Source organism: Aptenodytes patagonicus, chromosome 4 (assembly GCF_965638725.1).
Source record: "Aptenodytes patagonicus chromosome 4, bAptPat1.pri.cur, whole genome shotgun sequence".
Lineage (NCBI taxonomy): Eukaryota > Metazoa > Chordata > Aves > Sphenisciformes > Spheniscidae > Aptenodytes > Aptenodytes patagonicus.
In genome coordinates this window covers 48,561,497-48,573,607 of record NC_134952.1, presented here as the reverse complement: position 1 = coordinate 48,573,607, position 12,111 = coordinate 48,561,497, and the positions used below count along the sequence as shown (strand labels likewise).

General features: G+C 41.6%; 1 protein-coding gene across 3 annotated transcripts in view; it reads left to right on the top strand.

Annotated features, from left to right (window-relative positions):
• Window positions 1-2,378: 2,378 nt before the first annotated feature.
• GLRB (glycine receptor beta) overlaps window positions 2,379-12,111 on the top strand; it is a 52,822-nt gene continuing 43,089 nt past the window's right edge. Inside the window, exons 1-2 of one of the 3 annotated variants that reach the window (XM_076336631.1) lie at window positions 2,379-2,580; window positions 4,545-4,698. In XM_076336631.1, coding sequence (XP_076192746.1) covers window positions 4,577-4,698 — 122 coding nt within the window. In that variant the 5' untranslated portion in view covers window positions 2,379-2,580; window positions 4,545-4,576. Of the gene's footprint in view, window positions 2,581-2,629; window positions 2,728-4,544; window positions 4,699-12,111 lie in introns of those variants that run through there. The other 2 variants (XM_076336632.1, XM_076336633.1) reach the window with 2 other exon arrangements.

Sequence of the window (12,111 nt, the reverse complement as noted above, 5' to 3'; positions counted from 1 at the left end):
TGAAAAAAATCAAAAGTTTGCAACAAGTTGTTTGAAACATGCACACATACAGAATGTTATTACACAAAACTCATTACCTTAAGAAAGTCGACTAAAAGGAGCAATAAACCCAAAGAAATTCTATCTTATACAGCTATGAAGTATTTTTTGTGTGATTGAACAGCGGAGCTAGACTGCTGGATCTTGAGATCTCCACATTCCACTACTGCAAACTAAAGAAAGGACTAATGTCCCTGGGCTGATCATTAGGAAATGTCTTGTTACATTTTGCCTATGGCTTACACAACTATTTTCTAGTGATCAGGATAACGTCTAAGCTCAGGAATTCCTGGGAATTATTCCCAAGTCAGAGAAACGAACATGGTCAGATATTCCCAACAGTGGACACAGCAGCAGTTGCAAATAGCGGAAAGATCCCTAAGTCCACTCCTGCACTCTGAGATACAATGAATGCTGAGACAGGGGTAGGTCTGCCCTTATACATCCATTTAGTAGTAAGAGGATCTCTGAAATACAAAACACCACTAAAACCAATCAGCAGAACCTGGCCCATTACTCATGATCAACCAGTTTGCTGGCACAAGGCTTTTATAGGAGGCTTTTTTTTCCCAGTCCTTCCCATTCGGGCATTGCTAGGTCGGCCGGCACTGCAATAGGACATCTGGATGGCATGCGGGCTGTCCTTCTAAGTCCTGCGCACGTGACAGCTCTGGCTTCTTCTGGCAAGTGTCGAGCGAGGGGGTGGCATGAGCAGCGTGATTATTCTCTCCCTGCTGGCCTGCCAAGAAGGTGCTGCCAGGTAAGAAAACAGCTGTCTGTGACCTTGGCCAGCTTTTATATGGTGAGAGGGGGGAGAAGAGGCCTTTTTCCACAGACCCTTCACTGCCGGCACTTGCTTGAGAACTGACACCTATTCCATTTAAGTGCACTAAAAAAAAAATCAAGGGTTGTTGAAATATTTATTGTAATATTTGATGTTATTTGTAAGGTGTAAGACACTTAAAGATACTACATAGATATCTTACCGAAGCAGCTCCCTTTTCTTGTCTTTGTCACATATATCTCACTTTTATTAGCTATAGAACGATATTAGCCGTATGCTCTTATTTAATGTGAACCTGAGGGGTGGATGGTATTCATTTCTATTTTATGCATTGTCCTGTTGAGTTACCACAAATATTCATCTGTCCTTAGGTGTTTACTGCATCAGGAAGCACTTGCAAATACCAGTGGGTTTGCCAACAGCCCAAAGGAGGCAATTCGGTGCTTTGCGTACAAGAGGAGGTAACAAGCAGCCGGGCTCGGTGGCTGCAGGAAGCAGCATGCAGAAAGCGGAGCCTGCTGTGGCTGCAGTAGCTCAGGCTGCTGGTGCTGGCAGTTGTTTCTTCCTCTGCTGCCGCTACTACGGCAGCGTAGATGCTTATTCTGCTCTACTGTGTTAAGGATTTCTTAACACAAACAGGGGACACGTCTGTCCTCACCAAACAGGTGACTTTCTTCACTTTTTATCTGTCATTATGTTATAGTCCAAACCCCAACAGAGCTTTACAAAGAAGCGTGATGAGGATTACAGGACGTTGCAGAAAGTGTCCATTGGTGTATTACACTTACTCATGGGATCCATTCTGAAGAATAAAAAGCATGGTACAGGTGATGCTCCTCTTTTATCATACTGCAGGCTGAGGCTCTGGCAGTGTATACGAGGAGTGATAAGAAATAAGGCTGGAAGATAAAGAAGACTTGGGAACGGTCATGATTTTCAGTGACTTGGTCGCTAAAAAGAATGTGAGACAAATGGGTGATGAAGCCTTTGAACTATAATGGGAGGGTGAGCATTTGCTAACCTAAGACTACTTGGCTGTATAATGAAGTCTGTCCATTTCCAAAATTTAGGCCAAATAGCTGATGTAAGCAAGAAGTTCAGCACGTACCTTTATTTCTGTAAGTGTGAGGTACAAGGAGCTCCAGAAAGAATTCTGTGTATGAAATTTCCATTCCATTAGGTCTCTATTTATAATGCAGTTAAAGTCTGTAGCAATTGGAAAACCAACCTCCTTTGTAACAAGGATACGCGTCTATCCCCAAAGCGAACCTTCGTGCTTTTTCACAGGGAAAGTCTGCCATTTTAAATGAAGCAACGATAACTATTGACTAAATGCGTATATATACATAAAATCTATGCAGCACTGAACTCCGTCTTCCTCCCATCCTACTCAGCTCCTCTCGGCTAATATTCCCTGGTTCCTGCCAACTCTATTAGACATCTTTCGGCAACACCATTGAATGCGTCCTCCTCCCGCCGGAGACCGCAGGACGCGCCCCCCCCCCCGCCCCCCCGCCTCTCTTCCGCGCCTCCCGCCGCCCCGTCAGTGCCCCGTCTCCGGCAGCGGGAGGACCGGAGCGGGGGGAAGAGGGGGGGTTCCCCCCTCCTGCTCCCCCCCCCGGCCCTCCGGCCGCCGGCGGCGCCGCTCGCCCAGTGCCCATGTGCGGGCGGGCGGCCGGGACATGCTCACTGGGAGGGCGCCGGGCCGCGCCGCGGCTACCGCACATGCTCACTGGCCGCGGAGGGCACCGTCGGAGGTAGGGGCTCGCTCCGCCGCCGGAGGAGCCGCGCTTTCGCTCCGACCGGGCCGCGACATGGCCCGCCGCCGGTTCCCCGGTCGCCGCCGGCCCTAGTCGCGGGGGGGCCGCGGCGGAGCGTCTGGCGGTGAGCCCTGGGCACCGGCGGTGAGGGCCGTGGCGGTGGCGGGGCTGCGTGTGTGCGCGGGGCCCGTGTCCCCGGTGGGGCGGGCGGGGGAAGGGGCCACGGAGGAGCGAGGGTCCGGCCCGAGAGCCCCGTCCCCGCGGGGCGGCAGCCTCCGAGGCCCCGTCAGCACCTCGGCCAGCGCCGGTGGCGGCGGGGCCGGGCCGCGGCGGTGGAGCCGGGGCAGCGCCGGGCCCGTCCCGCCGCTGCGAGGGGAAGCGGGCCGTGCGGGGAGCCCCGCTCGTTCCCTCCTGCCGCCGCCTCGCGCTCCCCCCAGGTGCCCCGGCGGCCCTCGGCAGCACGGAGGCCGCTGTTTCCCCGGTGCTGGGGCCGGCGGGAGGCCTCGGGCCGGGCCGGGGAGGCGAGGAGGTTGGGCGAGGGGTAGGGGGCGGCGGGGGCAGCTCCGCGACCGCTACCGGTCGGGGGGTGGGGGGGCTGCAGCTCCCAGGGTGGACTGAAGCATCCCGGTGCCTCCCGGAGGTGGGGGGGAGGGAGGGAGAGGCAGCCACTGCTCCTTAAGAAGAATTAAAAATAAATAACATGAAAATGGAAAAAGCAGCTGGCGCTGAGGCGTCCGCGAGGTTTCCGCGGGCCTCAGGAAACCGCCTGGGAAGTATCTGTGGGATCGGAAACGAATGGGAAACGCCCGGGGTGTCGTGCGGCTGCGACCAGGGACAGGTGGGGCCGTCTCTGGCTGAGCACAAACCCAGCTCCTGGCCTTTGGGGTATGCGCTTTTGCCCGTGAGAAGTTAAAATAGTAAACTGAACGCCATGTAATAAAGCACAGTATTGCAGGTTGTGTTTAGTCATCTTTGCAAAGCCTTTTCAGTGCTGGTTCCACAGCGAGAATACTTTGTGCAGAATAGTCGTTTATGTTTACATTCTGTACATAAAATTAAACTTGCAACCCTTTCTCTTAACTAGCATTGAAATGATTACTATTTTATCTGTGCAAGGTCATAGAGGGCTGGCAGTTCTCTGCCTTGCTAGATGACTGCTTAGTCACATTTAACCATATTTAATGCAGTTGATACATGACATATTTGGTGAGGAATTCTGTTTCCAAGTTTCTGAGGATTTTGAGTTAGACAGCCTTTGAAGGACATCACATTTATTTCTTAAACACACTGGAGGAAATTTGCACTTAAATCTGTTCCTCACTGTCATCCTCTTAACTTTGGGAAGCTACTTGACTCTCAGAAAATTGCCTAAGTTGGTTCCGTATCAGGGGTACACCTCAACAGACTCCCTCTCCCAAGGCAACTAAGATCAAACTTTTTTAAAAAAACCAAAAACATTTGTTTACATTTTGTAGGTATGTGTTCCCATGTGCCATATCTGACCCTACTAACATAAACCTCTTTCTTTTCTTTTCTTTTCTTTTCTTTTCTTTTCTTTTCTTTTCTTTTCTTTTCTTTTCTTTTCTTTTCTTTTCTTTTCTTTTCTTTTCTTTTCTTTTCTTTTCTTTTCTTTTCTTTTTTTCTTTTCTTTTCTTTTCTTTTCTTTTCTTTTCTTTTCTTTTCTTTTCTTTTCTTTTCTTTTCTTTTCTTTTCTTTTCTTTTCTTTTCTTTTCTTTTCTTTTCTTTTCTTTTCTTTTCTTCTCTTTTCTTTTCCTTTTCTTTTCTTTTCTTTTCTTTTCTTTTCTTTTCTTTTCTTTTCTTTTCTTTTCTTTTCTTTTCTTTTCTTTTCTTTTCTTTTCTTTTCTTTTCTTTTCTTTTCTTTTCTTTTCTTTTCTTTTCTTTTCTTTTCTTTTCTTTTCCTTTTCTTTTCTTTTCTTTTCTTTTCTTTTCTTTTGCCACAGACTGAAGGTTTCTCTGAAGCTTAATCTTCAAGATGAAGTTCTTACTAGCGGTTTTCTTGTTCGTCTCATTTTCCTTATGGGTCGAGGAAGTCTATTCCAAAGAAAAGTCTTCAAAGAAAGGAAAGGGGAAAAAGAAGCAATATCTATGTCCATCGTATGTTCCTTGTTTCTTTTATGCTTTTGTATGATGGCGATCCTGCTGTATTTTTAACAGGGAAAATTACATGACAATTGAAGTAGAAGGTGATGCTTTCTGCCGAGAGAATGGGGTTTGAGGTGGGAATGGGAGGAGGAAGGTTTGATCAGCATCATAGCTAAGTTCTGTCAATGGGTGTGTTTCTTCTGCAGCAGGTCCTCTGTTTTAATGAAAGGAAAAATCTAAGCTATAGTAAATCGTGTCTGTCTTTGTGGGGGATTCCAACCCAGTGTCTTGCTATTTATGGGGACATAGTAACGTTATAGTGCTATGCTGTCTAGCATCGTGTTGCAGGTATACTGAGAAAAGCAAAGGGGATGCAAAACTGTTGTACTGAAATTCAGTTTCTGTAAGAGAAGGCTTGTCCTACGCATAACCTTACTGCATGTTGGATAGAACTAAGGTCTTCAGCATCTTCCATCAATGATTTACAGTACTATAACTTTTATGGAGGTGGATTGATTGTTGCTATAAAGCGTGCCCTTATGGAGTAATCTCTCTGTAAAAATACAGAAATCAAAATCTGTGATTGCCCAGCTGAATAGAGAATGTATTCTGGACACTTATGATTACTTGATATTAAAAATACTCCCTCTTTCTAATGCCTACCACGTTTTAGGTTATGATCCATAGGACAATACAAAAGTTTTATTTGTGAGGGCCTCTTTTGTCATTTTCTTGGCCAGCCTTGCTCATCTTTTTAGTGTTATGGTGTAAATGTCCGAGGAAAAGATAGATAGACTATAATAAATAATATATATCATATATAACTATGCCTGAAATTATAAAATTGTTTAGATAAATTTAAAACACATTTCTTCTTTGACCATAAAAGAAGAAGGCTGGAAGATGAGACCGCTATTTAACATTAACAGACTTTTTCCAAAGAAGAGAAAAAAATAAGTAAAATAACCAGACAGAAGCAATGTTTGAATAATACTTTTTAAAGTTCCCACTCTTTTTAAATATTGACAGTGATGTTTATTTGTAACCCCAAATTTTTAGAAAGTTTCTACATATGGTGAGTGTTTTCATTCTTTTTTAATATCAAACCTGAAAAATGAGTTGTATCTTTGGATTTGAATACGTTAAGATACAAGTCGCAAATGTGATCATGAGTCATCTGAAATGACCCCTACCCATTCTATCTCCTTTGAATAGTTAAGTTGAGCTCTGTATGGAGCTTTTGGTCTGAGCTGCCATGAGGATTTGTGGCAAGGAGAGAAATGTCATCGTTCCCAGGATAGGAGTAAGCACTGAAGTCCTCAGAAAGTGAGTTACACAGCTGTGAACTGAATCCAGATCTTCTGTGGTCTCATTGAAGCAGCCAGCTTTTCCCCTCTGTTCTTGACTTGGCTTTAATTAGAATTCAAAACATTGATGTCATTTTATCTTGCTAAGTGGGTGGGGTTTTTTTGTTTGTTTTTCTGTTAAGCACAGTATTTCTTGGTATCCTGTTCTTTTTGATACCGGTTGATGTTACAACCATTAAATACGATGTCATTTGTCACCAATATACTTGAAAAGCATTGAATAAATGCTATAATTTTCGAAGTGAAACTTCTACAGTCCAGCCAGTTGAAGCTTTCTGCAAAAATGCTAGCGGAATCCAGTATTTGTCAGATGTATGACGTGTGCAGTGTTGCTAGCTAGAATTAATTGCTGTAGCACTGAGCCCTGTCAGATTTTCTGAATAATGAACAAGTTGTCTGTGTCTTACTTGGCTGAAGTTCACAGCCTGAGAGACAACCACTTGTAATAGCAGAGTTGTGGCACTGCTGTTTTTGTGGCTGACACCTAGAAGACCTCTCATGTGAATGAGCAATGAAAGTCAGTTCTGTCTTGTGGAGAAATTATCTAATGCTCTCTTAACTCGGGCTACTGATGGCAAAATTTCAATCATCAGCATGTTTTCTATAATCTTTCACAAAACTTCCTTACTTGGTGACACTCTGTGTTATAAAAAAGGCTGCCTACTCTTAATAATTTTTTCGTGTGAAAAAAAAGTAAGGAATTTTTCCTCAGAAACAAACCAAAACACAATGCAGTGGAGTGGGAATTAAGTGACACCATAAGGGTTGACCAAAAATAGTCTCAAAGGAAGTGGTTGAATGAAAAATTTACTAGTAAAGCACAAAAGAAATCTTTTAGAAGAATGCATTGTATCTTTTTTAAAGAAAATAAATAGGATTTTACATCATTTACAAAAGTGAGTGGTACAAATTCCTAATGAAAACATACATTTATAAGTTAAAGTCTTAATCTACCTTCAATTTACGTTGGTTACTGGTGTAATAAAGTTTAAAGCTTAATTGTAACAAATTACTGCCTTTTGTTTCCTTACAACATGTGAAAAGCTAAATTTTACCTCCTCAAGAGAACAAAAAAACACGCTAGTAATTCTATAAGGAACAGTCTTCTCTTTACAAACTTTATAATGAAATTCAAAGGTATGCAAATGATTTTCCAGGAAAGATTTATGCTGAACCTAACATTACTGCTTGAGTTCCTTAGTTTGATGTTAAGAAATGGATGGTTATAAGACTGGTTTGGGACTTCCGCATGAAGTTGTTTGTATGAAAACTGAGCATACTTGAACTTTTCCTTTTGTGGCTCTCCAGAATACAAGCCTTTCACCAAATGCGCCCCTCTGGCATGAAATTAACTACTATTAGAATAAGCTGAAAACAAGTTGATTAGAAACCCCATAAAAAGTTCATTATTGTCTCATAAACAGGTATTTGCTTCCTTCAATTAGGAAAATTCTATTTTGCATCTTAGAGCAAAACTCTTACTTGTGATTATTCATAATGCTGTACTTCTCAGTGCATTGTGTGATAGTGGCTTGATTGGCCATGTTATTTTCATTTAGTTCTGAAACTGTTTTTCCCAGCTTTTTTATTGAGGGGTTTCATGAAGCTGATGATTAATCACTTGGTTCTTATTTTGATTTAATGCTTGCTCAGAACAGATGAAAGATTTCACATCTTACATTTAGATCATCTTCCTTCTTACCTCAGGCTTTCTAAATGAAACATAGAGCAATTATACTTGTGTCTGATACCTGAACGTTTGTTGATTAACGAAGAAATATATTAGGCCTAAAGTCCTATAATAGGGACTTATGTTTTGCAGCATAAATCTGAGAAGCTGGCTTCCGCAGATGCATTGTGCAATAAAATATAAAGCTTTAGTGTAAAAAAACCTCTCACCTTTTGTCTCCATGAAAAATATTAAAAAAAAAAAAAGAAACGGGTCCACCTCTTCAAGAAAAAAATTAAGAATTTTGTGGATTACAGTATTCTGTTTACAAAGCTTATTTTGAAATTCACTCTACTGAATACAGATGATTTCAGTATAGCCACAGATGGATTTAGTCACTTGATCTCTTTCTTGATCGTAGACTACCCATCAGCTGTATTACCTCTGTTGCTTAATTCTTATTAACTTCCTCATAATTCCTCATAATACCACTTTCTGGTAAACATGTTGAACACTTAACTGTGAGCTTTTCTAAGAGCACTGCTGAAAAATGTTTTTCCTTTTGTTATGTCACGATAAGTACTTCAGTTATTTTATGATGTTCAAGCTGCTGCCTTTATCCCCACAATCCTTAGTAGCCCAGACAGTCTCTCCTCAAAACTACTTGCAAGATCTCTAGACAAATGAAATTATAAGGAAAGGGAAGTTTGCTTATGACAGTGTTACAGAAGGCATAGAGATAGATGTAAGTGTCAAATAGCAGCTAACGAAATCAGTTACGACTGTGCTCGTAATCACAACTATCCCTGTTAATTATAGTTTTAGTATGACTCAGCTGTTCACTTGCACAATGTTCATTTCTGAAGACCCCACAGCGTCTCTAATCCTACGGCAATGCTAAGAGTATAACCTCAATCACTAAATCTCATTCTTTTGTCTGGATGTCAAGACTGTGCTTTTAAAATGGCGTCCCTCCTCACCTTTATGCATTTTTCCATGTGGAGATTTATATCCATGTAGATGATTAACTAAATACTGTATGATATCTATAGAGACTTTTTTACCCACAAAGCAGGAGTACAAATCATATTTTGGCTTGTATTCAATAAAGCGTATCAGCTACTGCAGAAACTGTGAAATGGCCCTCTAAGCCTTCCAGAAAACATGGCTTGTGCCATCTGCCAGGGCAGAAGCTTAGAAAGGTCACAGACGCCAAGGTTCAATAAACAGCTTCTTTTAAAAAATAACAGCAAAAGACAGTGGAACTAGGGAAAAAAGCCTTTGATGTGTTTAAAACAGAGTTGTATGAAAGTCTGTCCTAAAATTTCTCTTGGTTAACTGTCAGCTTCTGACATGCTCTTCCCATAAAGACTAAAGTAGAAGTTCAAAGTGTATCTTTCATCTTGGATCTTCTCCACCGTCCCATGGACAAGGACTTTTTTGAATTATGATGTCAAGCGTTTGGGTATACATGGCCTCTCTATCTGTAGTATGTGATCATCCCCAAAATGTCAATGGTGGGAAAGTGGAATCATCTCTGTCTTCATTCCCATCTTGTAGAAGGCACTGTTGATAGTTTGTGAACATTTTCATTTGTAGGTATGATGGACAGGTTGATACAGTTTGTGGGAGAAGATGGAATGAAGTTGAAAAGCCTGAATTTGGTTGTGGAGGCAGTTACGTCTCACAGTCATTCTGAAAAGAAGTATATTGCAGAGCCCAGGTCTGGTTCCTATAAAAATTCTTTTGCCCCACAGTAACAGCAGTTGGGCAATGGTTTAATTATTCTGTAGCATGTAACTCTCATGGAAAGCCGTGATCCCGGACAGATAGGACCACATTCCAGGAGATTTGGGAATTTGTTTTCAGAGTGGATAAACGCGCTGGGGAGTAAAAGATAAAGCTATATAAGCAAAACCTAAGTTCTCTTGTAAAACAGTAATTAAACATGGTAGGCTGGTTCTCGTTCAGTAATTGTCCCTCTCAGTGAGCAGCATTTACTCTATTCTGAACACTGTAGTGATGAGACACTACAGTCGTGCAGTAAAGTTGCAGACTTTGTATTTCATATGCAACTGCCAGACTGAGAAATTACTTGTATCTGCAGGTTAAATTACACCCCCTAAACCTAAGCGCAAGGAAAACCGTAGGACTGAATTCTGTTCTCAGCTCCACCAAATGGATCTTTGAAAGACAAATTACATAGAATGTATCTCCACTTATGCCACCATACAAGGTGGTTAGATTTTACCAAGATCCATGTGTTGTCTCAGTACTTACCGCATTTGGAAAAAAGACTGGGACAAGGAACTGATGTGGATAAATTATTTTTAAAATGTCTGTAGTTCTGCTTAAACATCTGGGTGCTGATCATGTTTCACGCCTGCATGCGATATCAGGACACAACAGGACGCCTGTTAGGCGCAAGGGTCGCTTAGGTGGTAACTTCAGTAGGATGCAGAGATGCCTAAGCTAGGCACAAACAAGCTAATTTTAAGAAATGGAAGCATGGTTAGCTTGCTGTGAGCAGTACTAGTCAGGCTGGATGAAGTACCATACTGACCTGGTTCTACCGGTTTGGGGGCTGTCATCTCTGTGGCAGACAGGTGAATCTGCCTGCTTTTCTCAAGCTTAAGGAATAGTAAGAAAGCACTTCAGATTGCCATGTAAACACTCCTTAAGGTGTCCAACCCTGGCAACGTTGAATGTGAAACCAAAGCTGGACTTAGAGGTTTCTGATAGACAAGGACTGAAGTAGTGACACTAGCTGAGCTCTTCACACCACCCAACTTCAGGAAGATTGCTTACATGCCCACATTAGGAGACTATGCTCTTTAGTCTATCTACAATGAAAGATGAGTTATTTCACCCCACAATTCAGGGTGCCCAATTCGGGGTGCCCAATCTGGGTTTCTGTTTTAAATTCCACTATGAAGGAACCTTTCTCTTTGTTCACCACACTGCATTACCTCCAAATTTAGGTACTGAAGTTACATACCTAATTTTAGGTGTTTAGCTGTCAACTGCATTTGTGAGGACACATAAACAGTTATTCAGAGTTCCATAGTTTTAATGTCATTTGAGTGGTATTTCTTTGCATCGGAGGCATCGTAATTATTCTTCCTAGTAACAGAGATGTTACCCGGTAGAGTTTGAAAATGTAGCTATTAAGCATACTAGAGATCATAGAGATCACTCAGAAGAATTATATAGTATCTCGTTGATTTGTATTAACCTGTTTTTATGCTTCAAGTTATTGCACTCAGAAAATCAAATGCCTGCAAATCAGAACACTGCTGGTTTATATCAGGGAAATAATACTTACAATATATGGTGAGATGACAGATTTTGTGTCTCCCAAAACTTATTTTTATCATTCTCAGATATACACTGCCATGTTATATGACTAAAATGTCAGTTTCCATCACATACATTAGATAAAATGTACTAAAATCTGTTGTTTCAGCATTATATAGGAAATTTTTCTGGAGATAACTGAACAGTGTGAGTTGGAATATATGTTTTTATCTGTCAGACAGTAATCTAGAACTATGCAAAGGCAAAGTTTAATGCTAGATTATCCCAGCTATGCACTCTAAGCAAACACCAGCAATAGAATAAGCATGCTACCTGACTGTCTGGACTGCAGTGTATTGAAAGATGCTGTGTGAATACGTCCTTGTGACAGGTCTTTTTTTTTTTTCCCCCTGATTGTCATGCCATAAGTAAAAAGTATATCCGTGTTCTCTTCTAAAGTTAGAGGTTCTTCAGCTTAATGGGATGTTAAGGCTAGGGATCAGGGCAATAGGTGAATTAATACAACAGCAAAGGTTCTCCTTTCCACTTGTATAGAATATTGTTTATACTCATTTCTCCAGTCATCCTCCTGTAGCACTGCATGTGATAAGGACTTCTTGTAACTTCAGTGAGCTCTGAGAGACTAAATGTCATGATAACCCGTAGAGATCTAATGTCTTCTGACACATTTGCTTAACACAAACATAAGGGAGCTATATAAATTTCAAACCAAGTGTAATAGATGGTTCCTTTTGCTATGCATATCTGCTTATCTAAATTTGCGGATTTTGATTAGTGAATTACGAAAATAATTGTCCGTTGCCATCAACTGAAAATGTCAATCGTGTTCTTCACAGATAAAATGTGTAGAGCTGCAGTGGAAGAGGAGATGGACACCTTACTTACTTACTTACACCATATCCTGTGAAACACAGTATTTAAAGTCATGCTTTTATTCATCAATGATACCAGAAGTAACATCCCAAAGACTGGAGAGAGGCCAGTCATATCACACAGAGATGCTATGACGAAAGACTAACTGTACTTTGTTTTCTTTCTGGCTTTTGAGGGCACTGTTTGTAGAAGTGAGAA